We start from the raw sequence: 20,081 nt of genomic DNA, 5'->3' as shown, positions 1-20,081 counted from the left end.
TCTAATCTGTATTTGTCTGGAGATGTGAAAACAGTGTCTCCTTGGCTGACTTCCTATCGGAACAGAAAAAAACCCAGCACGCTGATGTCTGACATGAGTGAGGGCTCATACTCTTTGAAGATTGGGACAGCTAGAGCTCACCAACTGGAATTTCTGGCTTATCCTTCTACCAGTGCTGTGGTATAGGCAGCCCGGTAGCCGAGATAAACCTTGTCATCGCTTTTCTGACATGTAAGTGGTTGCATGCCTCCAAAGTGCTTTGCAACTCTAAGGTTGACATTTTTCTCATGGAACTACTTATTCTGGGTGCGTCCATTTTGAGACCGCCCATCCTTGAGACATTTTTCAGCTTGCTTTTTGAGATTAGATGAATTTCAATAGGAGTGAAACTCGTTTTGTGCTTCAGCTGAAAAAAACCCCACCACCTACCCTGAAATGAATGGACTGGGTCTCAGCTACTATAGATCAGACTGGTTTTGACGTTGGGGGCTATGCAAGTTTGTACAGGCTGAAGATCTGCTGCAGACAGTACACCCTGGTGTAGGGCGGACTGGGCTGTTGTTTGGAGTCCTCTAGGTCCTTCTCCACCGAGCGGTTGGCTATTCTGCTTGTTGCTTACCTCCGTTTCCCTGCTACAGACCAACCCCATAGCTGCCTTGTCTGCTCTGCTTGTGTTGTCATCCGTCGGCTGTACTCTGCAGTGAAAATACATGTGTAATGCTGCAGTCTGACATGCTCTTTCCATGATGTCTGTAGCAGTGAATGCAGCTTTCCTCATCCTCACTCACTCCGGGGCCACAGGGCAGGCTAATTAAGTGCAGATGTTGGCAGTGAGTGGAATATCAGTTTGCCTGGAGACTGGGGGTGTAACCGATGGGAGCATCCCGCCTCCCCATGTCCATATTGGATAGTCACAGCTGCAGGTAGAGGCAGTGATGAAGCCGCATGGCTGAGGGTTCTTGCAACATCTTCAGCTCATGACTAACTTTATATAATGTAGACAGCCCTACTGAAGTCAGGGGAGCTGCTTTGGGAATGAAGTTGCCAGCACTGATTTTTAGCAACGTTGCAGAATGGTTTGCAGTGAAAGGTTTCTATAAACTGGAGATTCAGTTGTATTTCCCCCCCCCCAAAAAAAAAAAAAGTGAAAGCTTAGCTGTCCTTGATTCATTCTGTTTGGGTTAAGATTCAATCCGTGGGGTGACATGGGTGTGCTGTTATTTGATGTGGAGGGAATAAAAATAGCCATGCCCTGTGCTGGTGGAAGCCGTGACATAGTCTTTGTCAGCTTATTCAACCAAAAAGATCAGGTTTGGAGGAAATCCTTATTCCAAGGTGCTCTAGATTCTGATAATAGGGTTTCAGCTTCCTGGAATAATACTGTGATGTGCGTTATGCTTAGCTTTATTCCCTGTATATGTCTCTCCTCCTTACCCCAGCCACAAGAGCTGGGTTAAGATCGTTGATCTAATTGGCAAACACAAAGGATAGACAGGCTGTGAACAAAACCTGCTCGTGTATCATTTGCATCCTTCTAAATTGCATTGTTTGTGCAGCTGTTCAGCCAAATCGTCCACAGAGTTTATTTTTGTCCATAGAGGAAGCAGAGATGAGTTTTCTCTCTGTTAGGGCAGATGCAAGATCAAAGAATCATATGCAGCTCAGAGAGACCAACCTCTCTGCGAAACGTGTCCTGATGGGGGCAAGTTTATTAATAAAGCAACCCTTGAGATGATAAGCCACAACTATAAGAGGCAAAGGCTTTGCCAAGATGCGACAGATCTCTTTGAGGTTAACACTGGTACTCGCTGAAGTCCCCCTTTCATTTCAGTGTGGAGGAAAAGAGGGGGGTGTCTGTGTATTTTAAACACTGATCTACTATTCTCCCGAGAAGAAGAAAACATTTTCCAAAAGATCCATCAGGCAAAATTTACAGAGTCCGGTGTTTAGAAACCAGTGAACTCTCTCTCTTCCCATGTGTCACTCACCAGAGTGTTTTAGAGGCTCGAGGCAGGAAGAGGTAGTGATATTTATGGCAAGCTTTTTGCTGGAGCTCACACAAGGGTGGGCTTGAGAAACCTGAAGAGTGCTTTTGTGTGCACGGCTAGTCAGCTGTCCAAGGCTAGTGTTTGCTTATGGATGTTGTGATAATAATTAACAGAGCAGGAAGTAAAGGACTGATTGATTTATGCACGCATGGCATTATGCATTTGAACTTGGACAGAAACTGTGAAATCCTGAGAGAAGGCAGATTTATTTATCCAATGCGTAAGGTTATAAGAATGGTCATAATGTGTCAGTCCAAAGTCCATATAGGCTCGTATCTTGGACGGTGGCCAGTAAGAGATACTTAGGGAGCAGTATAAAGAACAGAACGTGACTTACCCTTCCATTAAACTGTAACCTCTCAGCTCTGATGATCTGTTTCTAGATCTAAGTCCAAATCTTGCTCCTTGACTGGTGACACCATCTGGACAGAGGGTTGGATTTGGCCTCCTACGTTTCTCCCCAGTGTCCCAAGATGTCTAGTCATCTGGCTGTCATCGGAAAAGGCAGAAACCTGTTGCAACTTAAGCTCAGACACCCTGAGAGTTGTGTCGTCTTGGTGCAGTGTTTCTCCTCCACCCCCAATGGACAAGACCAGAGACTGCCTGTAAATCCTTTCCTTCTAGTTATTTGATTCTGTAATCTTTTGGCTACGTTGCTTGCTAAATCTGGGTCCAACGGGTGACGAGCTCTAGAGTTGAGTCTTGCCCTCGGTAATGGAGGAAACACTTGGCTGAAGTATTTAACATGACTTAGTTCAAAAGAAAGAGCTTCAAATTGAAGTTGGCTTAATGGAGCCAAAGTGTCCCTCGATACAGATATGGTAAATGAGCTGGTGGCTTGTATCCCAGTAACTTTCCTGCACAGTCTGAGCGCTGTCGTTTATGGAGATGTGCTCGTGTTTATTTCTCTGGGACTAATGTGGCCTGGTCTTAAAACTCCCTCGGAGTCCAAACAGTAAGGGCCTGGAATGGAGGTTCATGTCCAAACCCACCCTCCATTTGGAGCTGTTTCCAGTCACGATGGCCTTGGGCCCATATATCCTAATCGGAGATATTAGGACAGATCTGCTCGGGTTCAGAGCACCTCCTTTCCCACTGAGTAGGATTTAAAGGGATCATCTGCTAAAGATGAGGAATCCCAGACAGAATCATTTTTCTGTAGCCTCAGACAAAGAGCAGGACCTCTCTGAGCCACGCTCAGTTTGCCTGAAGAGTGTGGATTTGAGTCAAGGGGAGCTCCCTTCCAAAAGGCAGGTTGCCGTCTGAATACGTGAAGCAGAATAATAAAAAATAGAAAAGTGGCCTGTGTTGTTCTGGTTCGTTCTCCACTGATTAAGGCAGAGTGCTATTACATTTGCTACAAAGGATTTCTTGAGTGCTGGCCAAATAGATTCTTTAGATGCTTCTTTAAAAAAAAAAAAATCTTCTTAATATATAACTTTTCTTCTTCATTGAGGATCTGACAAGGTCCTGGCACACTCCCCTGTTTGACAGACAGCCTGGAAGAAAGGCCGCTGTGTGCAAGGAGAACAACCTACAGCACCCAGGTGGTGCTTGCATGTGTCTTGCCGGCAATCGAGAAGAAACTCGGCAGCTAAGCATTGCTGTCCTGTGATAACAGGAAACCAGGGCGGAGTGACTAGCCCCAGGACAGCAGCACAACCAGGTCTTTCGACTCCAGGTTCGACGTGCATTCCTATCTCCTCCCTCACCAGTATGGCCCTCGAACAAAGCCAGCTTGTTGTAATGGTTATCGCCCACCCTGCCGGGAGAACCCTGGTGCCATCCTTCAGGGATCTGGCATCCCTGGAGACACTGATGCTGTAGGTGAATTTTTGGATTGTGTTTATAAGGTAGAGAATCGCCCCACAACCAGTCCTGTCTAAGGCAGGGTATTATACACCTGCCTGTGGCAGCAGGGAGCGAGACAAGTTCTCGTTCAGGGAGGCTCTCAGGCTCATCATTTGTTCAAGGCCAATTACTTACTGTGTGTACGGTGCCTTAAACATGTAAAAAAGCACAATATAAATATCAAACGTCATTATTAAGTAAGGATTAATTATCTTTCTGCTTAGCTTTTGTGAAGGCCTCCGGCATGCATGCCTGATGCGTTCAAACTTATTAATTACTGTTATTATGTAGAAGTTATACGGAAACATTATGTTGATAAATTGCTAATGGGGACAGGCTTGAAACAGAAAACCTGGATCTCACAGCTCCAAGCGCTGAGGAAATTTCGCTTGTGGCTTTGAAATTGAGCTAAACTCAATCACAGCTCTAAGTGCCCCACAGCTTGGGGAATGGCAGCTGAAGCTTGTGTCCGGCTCTGCTCACCTCTGGGTAGCTGGACAGGTAGTTGCATGATGAGAGATGCTTTAAGGAAGAGCACCTTCTAGCTGCAATAATGTATTCATTATTATAAAAGTTAACGTTTACAGACATCAGTGTTTTTGTTTGCAACTGACTTAGCTGAAAACCCACTCCCTCAAAAAAAATGTGATTGAACAGAGAAGAGATTGTTCTCTGATGTGCCTAGGGAAGGTAAAATAGGGCTCCTGGATAAGCCCTAGTTTTCCCTCACCTAAGAAGCTGTTGTTAAAAATTACCATTTGATAAGGTGCCGCTTTTTTCCCCCCACTTACACTGGGCTCATCACAGAAGGTACAGACTCCTGAAGAATCGGCCTTCAGTCAGAATGCCCTGAAAAGGATCACTTTAGCTGCGCTAGAATTAGCTGCGCTAATTTTAATTTCTTTTTTCTTTTCCTGCTGTGGACACATGCAGGCAAAGTCCTGGCTCCACTGACGCTGATGGGCATTTTGTCATGGACATCAGTTGGGTCTGGATTCTTCCACAAAGGAGAGAAGCCATTTGCTACCAAGCAGGCTCTTGCTGTGTAGCAGAGTTGCATTTAATTTTTGGAAGACTCATGCTCCTTGTCAGGCTAATAGGGTTCATTGAATGGAGGTGGAAACAGAATATAGTGTGAACTGTACCTCCAGCCTTTGCTGATGAGCAGTTAGACTTTGCTCCAAGGAACCTTGCTGAATGCTATTTTGGAGCACCACCAGTGTCTCTTTGTGCTCCAGTTCTGCACTTAGATTTCAGGGTTGACTGCTCTGCTTTCCTGTAGCCTCTGTGACACTCATGATTCCCATGGAAATTTTGGCTCTCTGCATTTGGGCTGAGTCTTGGGACTATCTTTGGAAGCTTTCAAAATGTCCCAGAAGTGCCCTTCACCTCTGCTCATGTGCAGAGACTTTGGCTCTTGCTTAGCTACAACTGGTTTCCACATGTAACCAAAGAAAAAGAGAGCTAGTAGAAAAAGAAACAGCAAAAACAAATAAAGAAAAATCTCCTCTTCCAAAACAGTCCTAACTCTCAGTTAAGTGACCGAACTCTTAGGTGCTGAGATGCTGGAGAAGAGGAATGGCAATAAAGAGCATTCTCAAGCATTCCCAGTTCCAGAATTCCTATTTAATATGTAATAGCCACAGAAAGATCCGATTATAGCGTTGAGATATGGCACTTTTAAAAGGTCTGAGGATTGCATGCAGTTTTCACATTCAAATTTTTTCATATTCATATTTTCAGTATTCAAAGAGGGGTAGGCTCTGTAGGGTTGTCTTACAGTAAGACTGGAAAGAATGAGAAGAGAATCAATGTCTGAACCGGTTGATGCAAAGGATTCCTGACAAATTATGTCAGCACCTCTCTGGCCAAGCTTTGTTTGACAGGGATGCTAAAAACATTTAAGTCCATACTTAGGTGCCGCCTCTGGGCTTCAGGCTCAGTTGACTTGTGCAGGGGACAGCTTCAGGAAGATTTTGTGGCTATGCCTGGACTTCCAGCCCATTAGGAGAGGATACAAGAGGGGTAGCTAGCTCTGAAAGGCCGTCATTGTCAACGTGTTGCAAGGGCTGCACCGTGCAAATACACCGACTCACGTCTTGGAAACTGTCGAGCTGTCAGCGCAGTGTTCGCAACCTAATTTGCCCACCTCTCTTCAGGCCATAATTAGCTCAGGTGCGGTCATACCCTGGCATGGCTGTGCTGCTTCCCATTCTAGAGAGAGCCGAGGGATCTGTGCGCAGCACCATGCTGCATAGCGTAAACATCACCCAGGTCATTTTTTTTAACTCGGGATTCAAGCGTTTGTTGATGAGAGCGCTCCAGTGGGCAGGGCATCTAGGAAAGGACTGGATCTTGGGCTATTTGCAAGCAGGCTGGGAGGCCTGGTTATTTCCCTTCAACCCTCTCCTGAGCGCTTGTTCCTAAGGGGAAATGAATTTGCCTGGTATATGCACAGCCCATTGCTGTTCTTCTCGTTCCTTTTGCCTTTACGACCTTATCGGGGCATGTGGTGGAGCACAGCATTGATCTCGGGAAGAACCTGATGCAAGCTGCCTTCTAATAGTTAATAATTGTAACGCGGAGCTTAAGGAAAACATTAAGAGTAGATGAGTGCAGTTTTCTTACTTACACAGTGGCTTAAGTTTTTTGTGTGTTATTGGATAATACAATGCAATTGCAAATAAGCGAGGTATCTTGGTATGGCAGTGCCCGTAAAAACACAATGTAAGCACGGGGAAGAGACGAGAAGAAATCTTGCTGGGGAGGTGCTTAGTCGGTGGTAAACTTGGCAGCTCGAGGGTACAGCTCTGCTGGCAAGGGCACAGGCGGAGAGGGAGACCGTGTGCATGCTCCTCATCCCACCGCCTCTTGCCTGCTGCCTTGCCTTGACCGACCGCGTGATTGCTTTCATGACAGCTGCACTCAGCAAGAGAGCTGACAGCGTGGCTATGCGACAATGCAATGCTGGATGTGGGCTGAGACAAGCCCTGCCAGGTGAGGGAAGGTCGCCTTTCCAGGAAAGACAGGTAGCACGGCCTGGGGAGACACTGATCCCATGCTTGCCAATGCTCAGGGTGCTGGGGGGCAGCAAAGGGGAGGCGAGGACATGCAGGAAGAGGCCCCCAGGTCTGGGGGCTGCTCAGTGCCTGAGCCTGGTATAGATGGAGCAGAGAAGGCTTAAATTCAACGTCAGCAAAAACAGATGGGGTAAGGTCTAACCTGAGAGCAAGAATTGCTTTACTACCCTCAGTGGGGTTGCTGGTGGACAAGAGAGATGCTGCAGGTCCACGTGGTGCATACTGGCTGAGGAAGCTAAGTAGAAGGAGCACAGCCCTTGCGTAAGAGTCATGTTAGGTCCCTGGGCAGCCTTCGGCTAGCTCTAGCAACCACAAGGCAAAGGAGCCCACGCTGACCTGCGAGGACATCCTGTGTCCTGGGTCACGCAGTGGGTATTTGGCTGTTGCCTTTAACCAGTTGGCTCCTGGGGCACGTTGAGTTTCTGGATTGTACCGGGTCCGTGCTCAGCTCTGGCTCTGGTGGTAAAGTCCAGCCAAGATCTGTGGGAATGGCACGGCTGGCAAATCTCAGCTTTTGGGGACCTGTGGTGGAAAAAGTAGATGTAACGTCCCCCCCGTGACACAAACTGTGTATGGTTCAACTTATTCTCCACGTTTCCTTGCTTCTTTTGCCTTCTTTGCTTCACTCAGGGCTTGCTTCTTCCTTTCAGTAGGCTGCCCGCTCCTTCGGCAAAATGAAGTTCTTTCCTAAATGCACTCGACTCCTTCTTGGTTCCCTTTTGTTTTGACACTCAAGAGACGGCAGATTTATAGACCTTCCCGAGTCGTAAGTTCATTTTCTTTTATTATTTACCTTTCACTGCAGCCCAGTCTGAGTGAGATTTCATTCTGCCTCCGAGCAGGGCTGACCTGCCAAGAGGAGCTGATCCATAAATCTTTCCTTCCTTTTTCTTTCTTTCCAAAACAGAATTAGCTGAGCTTGCCTAGGAGGAAAACTGTTCTGCCATTGCCGGCAGTCAAACAGTGCAATTAATTAGTGCTTTCCCTTTTCTCTTCCCTCTAGTCTGTGTCTGCCGGGGTTGAAAGTAAGCCAGGGAGGAGGGGGAGGGGGAAAAAGAAGGGGAACAGATTTGTTTGAAGTATTTATTTTTAATTAAAACCTTTGCAACGCGATCTGTTGTAGCGGTGATGTACCTTTTGCGTCATATCTAGTGGTTATAAGAAGTTTAATGGAAATGTCCCAGCAGATGAGCGGAGCTGACTTCAGGTCGGTCTGACGAAAAGCAAGTGTTCCCAATTCCTGCTCACGTAGCTGCAGCCGGTGGGGTGAGGCCTGAGTCTTTGCTGCTTTGCCCCTTGTGTTCACACCTGGGGTAAGAGGGAGTAAAAGGCCGACACGCTGCAGATTTACGCCTGGGATATCGGCTTGTTTTGGCTAGTAAAAATTGACATTCCTGACTGAAACCTTCTGGAGAAAATGGGATGAATTCTCTGTCCTTCTTCTTGGTGTTACTGCTGAAAAGCAAAACAAGCGAGAAAAGAAAATCTTTGGCTGCGTTAGACCGTGATACATTTCTAGGACAAATATTTTACATGTAATTAGGAGACAGGAGTCTGGGGTGCTTCTAGACCTGCGTGGCTTGAGTAAGCCAATTCATTTCAAGGTGGTGTGGTCAGTGCGTTGTGCAAGGGGCAGGCCTATTATTCCCTGTAGAGTGGCTGCCAACATGGCCTGATTTAAACAGCAAAGCAAAATGTTTTCAGATCCTTAGAAAACACTCTGCAGATCCGATGTCCTTTTTATTTTTAGCTCTCGGTTAGTTTTAGCAACTGAGTGGCCAGATGTTAGCTTTATGGAGATGGACAGAAAAAAGAGCTTTCTTGCTGCTTGAAATGGAGACTATTCAAATGCTTAAAAAATAACTACAGGAAAACTTCTGTTGCTGAAGCACTGCTCCCTCAGTTGTGCACGGTATGAAGTATGGATTATACTAATACTTCCCAAGTATTTGAGAAGTACTCAGCAGCAAAGTGAGCCCGAGACTACCCGAGACTTTGGGGTGATTAAGACTATTCTAATAGAGAAAACTGGGACGTTTCTGTATAAAACCACATAGTAAGAGACCGCTATCCCTATGAAGAGCATTGAGACCTCCCGAGTCCTAAACCGCTGGTGGCTTCACCATTGGACTGTGCTGCCTCTTGATTGTTTTAGACGGAGACAACAAAACACTTGAGGTGTGTTGCTAGGGTAGCAAACTCATTCCTCGTTTTCTGGCTTATGTGGGCTGCTTTTTGGTTTTCAAGTGCAAAAGACCAGTGGGTCAGGATTGGAAAAGGTGCTCGGACAGCAACGCAGGACAGTATGCATTCAGCTGAAACTGTTCTGAAAGGCAGGTACGGAAAGGAAGAGTGCTTCGTTTCCATTCCTTCCCATTTTGGGAGACAGAGCATGTCACAACAGTGCTGAGCAGACAAGAGCTGCTTGCCAGCATTTAATTTGTTGAAGATTAAGAAATTACTCCATTCTTACAATACCATGTCAGTCTAGAAATACTTTTGAACTCTGGGGGATGTGAAATTTAGATCTAGCCTCAGATTTCGTAGTGTTTGGAAGCCAAGGCTTTATCAGGGTAAGAACTGTACGGATGGTTTAAGGGGAGTCATGTTAATAGTGTACCTAGAGACAATGGACTGGCTCAACTTCAGCTACCTTTGAACTTTGGGATAACTAAATCCAGAACAGGACACTGAACTTAGGCTTTTTTTCTTTGTGATCTGGAAGCTAGCTAGTGCAATGTAGAGGCTAGCTATTTCTGGTTTACTCTGTTTGCAAGGAGAGTTGGCTGCTAAAGCATTGCCCCCTTTCTGGCCAGCAACTTTTACCTGCAGCCTTGAACCCCACGTCTTTCTCTAAATGCTGTCCTTACTCTGTGCCCTAACCGTCCTGTGTCCTCATCAGGCTGAGAGCAGAAAGCTGAGAAGTCTTGTATACGGCTGGGCTTGAACATCAGCGGATGCTTTCATTATTTACGATGGTTTCTAAAAGCACTGTCGCAACTGGTGGTGTCAAACCATAAGCAAAGGCTTCTCTTATGAGCACAAATGATAAACAACTGTAAGACACTTGGTGTCAACAGCCTCACAAATCTGTTCACCACCTGGAGCTCGAAGCAACTCAGCAGTTGCAAACCACTACTTGCACAGAAGTAGAATAGCGGTTTCAGAAGTGCCGTAAGTAAATACATGTCCTGACGTGGGCACCAAAAATAAGCATGTGCTGAGCTTTTCTGAGCATTTGGCCAGGTCACAGCTACTGGCCATTTTGGAAAATGTATCCTCTCATTCAGGTGCTCAGCACTTGAAAACGTGGACCTGAACAGCTCCAATGTCATCTGCTTCTGTAATAACCAACCACTGTTTTACGCTGCAAAAATAGCCAAGTTCTCGCTGCTGATCTCGGAAGGAGGAAAGCAGTTCTTTTACTCCTGATCCTACCTGATTATTAGAAAAATAGCCTGAAGAGACTTTCCTCTGTATGATGGAGGCAGATCTTAAGCTCTGGGACCATTGTAGCTAGCCTCCCCCCACCCCAAGCAGTTGCACGTGCTGCTACCATGCCATACGGGAAAGCAAATATCCCTGATTGCTCTGATATCAAATACCTTTTGCTGACCTCCCTTGAAGAGAGTTCCTTGTAAAAATGCTTTTGTCCAGAGGTTTCAGTCACTTGGAGCCTTGCAGGGGTTTCTGAGCTCTGGTGATTTATTACTCCTTAGCAACCTTGTGGTTTATGGAGAGCCCTGCTGGAAATATACAGGGGTACAAGGGTAAAAGTATCCGTTAACCAGTGATCTGGTGCCAAAAGCCACCCATGTGCAAGGACAGGAATGGGGTTTCAGGCTATGAGATAAGGCTGGGAGAACGAACCTGCAGGGGAGCAGGAGCTGTGCGATGGGAAGGTTTGAACCAGGACCCCCTAACAGCAGGATAAAGGTGTATAATAAGACCGGATCCGCTCCTTCATGGTGTGTAAGCTAGGGCATCCGTTTTCCGTCTCCTTATTCAGAGCAGGTTGGAAGTGGGATCCGTGAAGTCTCTTCTCCTAGAGCCTCTGCGAACGAGAGCAGTAATGCAGAAGAGCAGCAGCGCGGAAGGGCTCAGTCCCAGGACTGCTGCCAGATGCAGACCATCAACACACCTCATCGCTCACCCAGGAACATCTCTTACGGTGGAGGTGGCTTCGGGGTTCCTGCACAGGACTCTTGCGATGGAGGTGCCCTTCAAGAAGGGAAGAGGGGCTGATTCTTTTCGGCAAATTTGGCTGAAACAGAGGAAGTCGTCTGTTCCATTGGTGGGTCGGCACTGCTTTTGCTATCCCGCGATGGCAGAAACTAACTGTAGCGGGTACTGGCGAGGAGGATACAGACGGCGGGAGCAGGATCTGTTTTACCTTCTGTGTAGCTGGCTGGTGTCGGTGGATGCGTAAATATCAGCGAGGGCAGAATTAGTAGTGTAAAGCAAAGGACAGCGCGCTCTATCCTAATTTATGATCTTTGGACAGCCACCCAGGGTGTAAATCAAGGCAGAATTTCTGCCAGGTTACTTGGTGATGCTGTAGATCAGCACGGTCTTCAGCTGAAAAAAATCCACAGAAAGAAAAGGCAGATAACGCTTTACACAAGCTAAAGCTTGGCTTAGCAATTCTGATCTCATCTCTCAAGTACTTCCTTGGTGGTTTAAGTGGCATAATTTAAATTTAATGGAAATATTTTGATTTTTAGTGTTGCAGAGATGTGGAGGAGAAAGCAAGGCTTAAGTCCCAGTCTGCCTAAACCCCAGTCTGTAGTCACAGTCTTGATTAAATCCCAGTCTGTTGGGATTTACAGTGTTTTGGCAATAGTTTTCCCAGCTTGCTTTGTAAGTGGCTGGATTTTGCACAACTTGCAGTGGTTGTAGAGAGAAGCGACGATCAACAAGCTGCGCGATTCTTTGATGTACCCTGTGCACTGCAGCTTACCTGGGTCCTGATTTATGCGATCACAGCCCTTCACTCGGGGGAGGAGGGTAAGGAATACAGGTCATCAGCAGGCCAGGCTGGCAACTCCTTTCTTCCACTGTGATGACTTACTCACCGAAATAGACTCATTGAGGTCTATAGATCATTAGTGGTGATTCATATTAAGAGTTTCACAACCAGGCCTGCTGGTGTAATATGTTCCTTTTCACGGTACCATTTATCTAAAGATCTCAGAATACTTTGTGTACAGTAAACTTTTATCCGTTTTACCACCAGTGAAGTAGGTAAGAAGGGTTGTTTCCATTTTGCAAATGAGGTAAACTGAGGTACGGAGCAAGAAAGTGACCTGCCCAACCTTGTGCAGGTAGGTTGCAAAGTTGTAGAGTGCTGTCTTGCAACGAGTGTGCGTTTCCCATACGTGGCCCCATTTCCCTGCCCGAATTTTAAAGGAACATTTGATTTCCTGGGGCTAAGGCTGAGCAGAAATCTGTCTATAGCTGTAAATTCAGAAGGTCTGATGTGAATCAGAACTTCCTCTAGTGTTTGGGAATGTTTAGATTTGTCATCCCTGACTGGCCCTGACCTGAAAGGATTGGAGCAGAACTGTGTGGGTTTTTTTAGGGCTGGTATCAACTGGTTGGCATAAGATGTAGAGTTAAGAGTTGGTGAAAAACTCTGCTTCCAATCTATTCGTCCTCATCTGCCTGTATAGTCAACGGGGACAGCATAGACAGCGGAGGATGAAAGTGTGATTCATCTGACTCTTTCAGTTACCCACTAGAGGACGAGATGAATTGTGACTTAAACTCCATTGTCTGTCGCCTGTAAAGGCAGATTAGGTAACTATCTCAAGTGAAGCCTGTCCTAGTGTCCGTGGAGAAGCAGAGTTGCATGAATGGGGACAGGTTTCATCGTTTGCCGAGTTTAATCTCTTGTGGTAATTAGACAGATGACTTCAGTGGTGTATATTGTAATAGCTCCTTAAAAAAAAAAAAAAAAAAAGGGCAATGGAAACGCAGGCTCTCGTTTCCCTGTGCTAGGGAAACGCACACCAAGACTCCCAGCCCAAGGAAAGCTAAACATGTGCAGTTTGGGAGAAGGAGCGGGTCCAGAGAGGGAAACTGACTTCCTTGTGGTCATTTAACAAGTGAATGGCAGAGCCAGGGAAGGTGTTCCTCCCTCCGTACTCTCTCCAGTGCTCCCGTTACTTAACCATATTGCCACTGAACTGGCCTTTATCCACCTCTGCTTCCTTCTCTGCCAGGGTCCCCTTCTCTGAGGGCATATCCTCTCATCTCCGTCATCACCAGGCAGCCCTCCGTGGTCCCTCACCTCATCCCAGCTGCCACCAGCTCCCGTGTGCTGCCAGCCCAGCCCTCCTCGGGGACTGCGAGCTCAGAGGCACCTGCCAGTGAGACCCATGCCAGCAGCGAGTCGGAGGCAGAGCAGCCCGCACCTCGGTTAAAAAAGCCACGCCGGAGTAGGACCATCTTCACGGAGCTCCAGCTGATGGGCTTGGAGAAGAAATTCCAGAAGCAGAAGTATCTGTCTACCCCTGACAGGTAAGTCAGTCTCTTACACTAGGAAAAGGAATGAGCGAAAGGGCTGCTCTAGCCCTACTCAGCTGATCCTACACCGAACGCTCCCTGGCTGTAGTGTGCTGCCTTCTAGCTCCACTGGGATGCCTCTGCCACTGGCTAAGGACATGGGCAGATGACCAGATTCAATTTCAAGACTAACTTTTCCTGGGATCAAAGGTGACATGAATAGATTGTATCGATGGAAGTGCCATGTGGTGAGATACGTGCTTTCTAGCAGGCATCCGGGCTCAGAGATAGGCGAGGTACAGAGCAGAAGGCTCTCTGTCTTTCCCATTCCTGCTGCACACTTGAAAAAAAGGTGGAGCCTGTCCCCTCCTGGGATCTGGTGGCGGATGGCTGTCTCTCCATGGCAGCTGAGAGGTTGGCTGTAGCTTCAGCTGGCTGCTGAACTAGCTTTCATCTGGCAAACTTGGGTAGCAATTCAACGAGAAGGGGGTGGCCTGTCCATCAGCTTGAAAACAGAAGGTTGCACAGAGTTGAAGGCTACCTTGCCCCTGTGAAGGCACAGGCAAGTACCTTGTCTTTGTGAAGGAAAAGGCAAGTTCTTAGGGACTACTTGGTACCAAATGGACAAATTAAACGAAGGAGAGGTTTTATCTTTTTTTAAAGGTTTTGAATCCTACTCTGCAAATTTAGATTACAGGAAAAAGACCTGTCCAATCCCTATTAAGTTTGTAAACCTAGCGAGGGTTTGAAAGGTACACCAGACCTTGAACTCCACAGATGGCAGTGTCCCAATATTTAAATTGGTTTTGAAGATCAGCATTCTCCGCTCATACTGCCTGTCACCAAAGCCAAGGATTGCAGCTAGACCAAATTTCATGGGCACGGCCAGGCTGTCTCATACCGTTTCAGAGTTCCTAATGCTCCCGTACTGACTCCTCACAGCTTCACATAACCAGATGGCTGACACCGTTGATGAAGCACTCGAGGCTGTTAATTAATTTTATGGTATGACTGTTCCTTGGCTTTGTACATGTTTGAGGCTGATGAGCAATTCCTGTCCGTGTACCACTTCCCCTCTGTTTGTTTCCTCAGGTTTCTAGGCAATGCTGGTTACGCTAACGTGTGTGGCAAGAGATGGTTGCAGGTAATCAAAGTGTGATAAGACATGTGCAGTAAGGCAAGAGTTAGTCAGGCAGTGTTTCTCTCTGTCAGCTCATGGCTGGAAACGTGATGGCGAAGCAGTGGGTTGCATTCACTCCTGCAGCTTTTGGCTTGGACACAAGATTGTACCGCTTGGAGGGCAACTGAAGCACCTGGTTTATTAGTAGTAAGGGAGTGCAGTACAACGGGATAATGCCTCTGCTAGATTCTGCTTCTCAAATAACAGCGATAGTATCTTTAAGTCAATGGGATGTCTCGCAGACGTTATGTAGTGGCATAGGCAGCCGGCAAACCCAAGCCTGTAGGTCTACGAGTGAAGCCGAAGCGGGGGAAAAGCATGAATCCATGAGTGTGCGTTTGAGCACAGAGGGCTGGTGTGCGGTACGTAGGTGTTTGTAAATGTAAGAGTGAGTCCGACTGCCCTAGGAGCCCAGCTGAAACAAAAGTTTTATTATGAAAAACTTGGCCTTGACAAATGTGTTTCCCCATCCAAGGGCGGGGAAATATTTTCCAAAAAGTTCACGCAATCCAGAACACCTTGGAAGGTGACTCTGAGTTGGAGCTGTCCCACCTGCAGGACTCGTGTGACTCTGTGGGGCACTTGCCCAGCGTTGTTGAGGATTTCCAACTCCGTCCGTTGTGCAGCTCCATTACGACACTGCCAGATGCATGGCGCTGTCACCTGTGGGGAAGGATAAAGAGTTACTCTGAGCTGCATTTGCTTCTTATCCTGGGTTTTAATATGGAAATAATGAATGGTTTCAGATGAACTTGCACAGGTTGGAGATTTGTGGAGGATGAATCAGGATTACGGGCTGTCTGCCACATATACCCTTAAGCTAAACACGCAAATAATGAATTCATTTATAAGCCTAAATTGCCTATAATAGCAGAATGTGTAAGAAATTAATAGATTTAGATGTACTACTACTCCGTGAGAAATGAAAAAGTATTATTATCCCCATTATGTAGGTAGTGAAGAAGAAATACGGTACAAAGAGCAGCACTTTCAAAGGCAGACTGATGCTGGGTGTCTTGGTTCTTAGGTGTTTGCTTCCAGACTCCATAGACCTGTTTTTCAGGGATGCGGTGTACCAGTAGCTCCCTGCTTCGCGTACAAACGTGGAGCGTCAGCGGTTGGAGTACAGCAGGCTTGTGTTTCAAAGAGGGCAGGCAGACTTCTGCAAGTTCTAGGCTTGCTCGTTTGTCCAGCGGTCACAGAGGAGAAAAGAGAACAGAGAGCCTGCAAACACCTAAATATTCTTGCTTCTTCCATAAGAGCATCTATCTTTACATCCTAAATTCACAGGACAAATTCACATTTGTCTGACCTTTTCTCAAACCAACAGATTAGAGTGACGAGCAGCCATCTCTTCCGGCGGTCCCACTGTTGTATGCTCTTACAGTGTCGGATTGGCTGCACCTGGCATCTGAGCTCTTCTCCTCCTCCGTGAACTCATTTCAATGTCTGTCTTGTCTCCCAGGCTTGACTTAGCCCAGTCGTTGGGGCTGACTCAGCTCCAGGTGAAGACGTGGTACCAGAACCGTAGGATGAAGTGGAAGAAAATGGTAAGTGGTTCGTTACCGTTTCTCCACGGTCCTTAAAAACGGATTGCAGAAGAACAGATTTGGAAGCTGAGCATAGTGTCAGTGACCCTGTGTCTATTTGTGCCAAATCTTGTTTTATTCTTGATCACTTTCCTTAGAAACATACTTTTTTTTTTTAAAGAAGTTTATACTGCGACATGGGTGGTGGGCTAGAGGGACCATAGGCAGTAGGAAGCATACAAGGCAAAGGGATGAAAGAAATTAGAACAGAACAGAGGGAAGAACCAAAATATCTCCCTCTGCATTTTTGGCGTTCCTGTGATCTTAATGCTTGTGGGATTGGTTATATGCATGGGCAAAAAAGATTGTATTGCTCCATGGAAACCAATGCAGTTTTGAGAGCTAATACCATTAATTCTTGCTTTTCATATCTTCCTTTCACTTATTCTCAGCTTCATGGCCCTTTTCCAGTTAAAATGCTTTTAGAAAGGACAACTGTCCGATAAATCCTGGTGAGAACCATGATGCTGTGACATTCTCCAGTGGAGATGTTTATGTATTCTGATCTGGGAGAGGAGATGCAGTTCTAGGCTGTATCTTTGAACGTATGTGACAGCTGCAGAAGTTACTGCCACTTAAACAAATTTGGGATTAGCTTGGAGACAGATCTTTGGTTGGAAGTGTCTTGTTGCTGCAGTGATGATGTGAAGGGAGAGGGAATTAAACGTAGGAACAGACCTATTTTGCTGACTCCCACTTTTTACGGAGATGAGAGGGGTCTCGCGTTTTAATGCGGGTGTTACAAAAAAAATAATAAAGGCTATTTCAGAAGCCAAAGGGGCTGGAGGAAAGGCAGTCAGAGGAAATCCTGTATAAGGTTTATGACTGTTCTTACTTGGGCTTTGAATAAAGCATAATAAATACTACAAATAAACACTCAGGAAAGGAACTGAATTCTGCATAAAATCTTCTCTGTCTGTAGTGTTGAGGACTGTGTGCATAGGTTGCTTTTGGGCCTCCCATAGGAACTGACTTAGACACCTCCGGAGTTTTGGGTCTCCTTGCTGGTAATGTTTGCATTTCATTTTATTTATATGAGATAACGGTGAGCTCGCTCCGTGAATGCAGGGCATTTCTATGAGGCTGAAATGGTGACCAAGTCATGGATTAACTTTGAGGTCAAAGCCGAGTTTCGTCCCTCTCTAACGGGTGTCTCACAGCAGTGGAGTTCAGGTTGATCCTGACGGTTCATCTCTTTGCTCCAGGTGCTGAAGGGTGGACAGGAGGCTCCAACAAAGCCCAAAGGCCGTCCAAAGAAAAACTCCATACCCACCTCGGAGGAGATCGAAGCAGAAGAGAAAATGAACAGCCAGGCTCAGAGTCAGGAGCTGGAGGGATCTCAAGCCGCCGAGGAGCCTAAATTGACAGAGGAGAAGCCAGAAGTCTCTTTGGAGACAGAGAAGTCTCCAGAACATATACCAGAGCCCTCCTCAGAGGAGACTACGCCATTAAGTTAAAAGGGAAAGCAAGGAGGGAGAGGGGAAAAAAGAAAAGCAAAAAAAGATAAAAGAGAAAAAGCAAAACCAAATATATATATATATGTATATATATATTTAAATATGTATGTAATTGTGTGTGTGTACATATATATATAAATATATATATATATATGTAGACCTTGTGTAAAAGTCTAAAGATTGGTCACTTTGTGCCTTTGGGAGTCAGCCATCATGGGCCACGGTGGAACAAAGACATCCCGTGTGAGTGGCGACGACCCGTCCCTCCGGCGGTGTGCGTAAGCCTTCCCACAGCTAGTGACGGAGGCCTGAACGTGTTTCCAGAGAAAACCGCGTCTAGGAACCTGAGACAGCTCATGGCAAGTACAGGAGAAGTCCAGGGCTCCTTTCATGCTGCAGGAGGCAAATGTGTAGTGATAATGACTGTGTTGGAGGGTTCAGTGTGTTCGCTTGACTTTACCCTTGCCTTTTAAAGTAGTGCAAATGGACGGAGTACTTGGTCTGGTCTCAGATCAGGGACAGCTAAGAAATGGGGAGCTCTGATAGCACCATTTCATCGTGTAACCAGCACTTATTTCTGTTAGGGATGGGCCCAACTTAAACAGTTTTAGGAAGGAGTTCAGACCCATACGTTTGCTTTGGCCCAGTGTAAAGGTCAAAGCTTCCGAAGCGAGATTCATACCCGGGTCAGCATTCAGATTTCGTCTCTCTTGGTTGTTTGGGTGCCGTGTCTGTGAATTTGCAGTGATCCAGGATAAAACTTCGAATGAGATGAGGGTTTGGATTTGAGTCTGCTCCAAAAGCTTTGGGATGCGTGGATCTGGGATTTTTGCTTTGGGCCTACTTCTAATTTTTGTAGGGTTTTTTTTAAAGAACATTTAAATGTTTTCAGGGGTTTGGGAGAACGATGGATTTAAGAAGTTGCTGCAGAAAGTTCGCGTTTGTTTAAGATGTGTGCCAAGAATAGATGTGCATCATGTTTCATAAAGTCTTGTTAAGGGTGCATTTTGCCCGAAGGCTGCAAGAGATGTATTAAGATAACCTTTATTTTTTAATTAAAAATTAAATATATAAATAAAACAGTTGTTGTTGTTTCTCTTTCAGAATGCTAGACAGAGACTTTTCTGGGCTAGGTTTTTCTATTCTAACAAACCCTGGAGAAAATGGGAGTCATCAGACTTTCCGTAACACTACTGTGCAGCAAGCACTGTGCAAACTTCCTTGTAGCACCTTGCTAAGGTAGGTGAGGGGTGTTGTTAATGCCACCTTGTCGCTGGGTGCAGATGAATGTGTCGGAATGAGAGCACTGGCGTTCTAGCTATTTTCTGTCACCTCCCCTCCTGCCGTTATGTCTGGACATCCAATAAATGGGTCTTTGTGACCCTGTGAAGATGATTTCTTAATATCCCTTTTTTGGGGTGGTGGTAACGATTCACACACATAGACCTCAAGTGACTTATCCAGGGAGTGCTGAGTGGGGAAGGAAGGATTTCTTTTTTCCCCTGTTTCTTGCTCAATGGTGTTTGGAGGACTTAAATTCCACCTCCGCATTAGCTCTGCAATGGCACATGCATCTTCATCGGGTAACACTTACATGGCGAAACTGCAGCTGACTTCAGCGAAGCCAGGGTGGGACATTGCTCCACTCACCGTGTATTGCTGAGTACTTAATACACAGTAATCAACTCTGAAAAGGCATCTACAGGTTTGCACCTAAACCTAAAAAAAAATAGTCACCAAAGTTGGGCAATGCTCGTTTGCAAGAAACTTTGAAAATCCCAGGCATTTGATGCCATTTAGCTCTTTTTTTTTATGGCACAGAGAGATGGAAATGGGATAAAAGATTTCCCTCTTGCCTGTTGCGTTGAAAACGCAGGCTGTGAGCTACAAAGTCTTTCCTCTGCCATTAAAATGCGTCAAAATTTGTTTGTCTTTGAACCATTGTTCTTTCCACAGAGCCCTGATGTACTCATGACAGGCACGGTGAGAGGCAAGGGTGGCGGGGCAGGATTTTGGCGCTTGTCTGGAGTTACGATACAGTGTGTTGTTGCACATTCTTTATCTGTGGATGTCTTTTTTTCTTCTTCTTTTTCTTTCCAGAGCTGTGCTTTAGTTCAACCGTATCTATTGGACTTGAAATGGCATTTAATTTAAAAAAGGCCTATGGCCTGTTTATACAGGAATTAGATTAGATGGTCTATGAAATAAATAATCGTCCCCTATTGTTCTTGGATGGTAGCATCAGCACTGTTATCTCAAAATAAAGTGTTTCCACAAGTCTTAAATGTGGTAGTACTCGGTGAGGGTGAAGGGAGCAATTTACTGGGAATAATTTGTCTAATGAGTTTCACCATCAGATTGCAAAAAAA

The 20,081-nt window shown here is 46.0% G+C and overlaps 1 protein-coding gene across 1 annotated transcript in view; it reads left to right on the top strand.

Moving 5' to 3' along the window:
* The window catches only part of BARX2 (BARX homeobox 2), a 36,730-nt gene extending 17,938 nt beyond the window's left edge, over positions 1-18,792 (top strand). The window contains exons 2-4 of the mRNA XM_076358450.1: positions 13,204-13,501; positions 16,132-16,216; positions 17,461-18,792. Of these exons, the coding sequence (XP_076214565.1) occupies positions 13,204-13,501; positions 16,132-16,216; positions 17,461-17,712 (635 nt within the window). The 3' untranslated portion in view covers positions 17,713-18,792. The remainder of the gene's footprint in view (positions 1-13,203; positions 13,502-16,131; positions 16,217-17,460) is intronic.
* The last annotated feature ends 1,289 nt before the right edge of the window (positions 18,793-20,081 follow it).

The sequence above is a fragment of the Aptenodytes patagonicus genome, chromosome 23 (genome assembly GCF_965638725.1).
Source record: "Aptenodytes patagonicus chromosome 23, bAptPat1.pri.cur, whole genome shotgun sequence".
NCBI classification, from domain to species: Eukaryota; Metazoa; Chordata; class Aves; order Sphenisciformes; family Spheniscidae; genus Aptenodytes; species Aptenodytes patagonicus.
The sequence above is the reverse complement of the archived record's forward strand: the minus strand, read 5'-3'. Positions and strand labels throughout refer to the sequence as shown.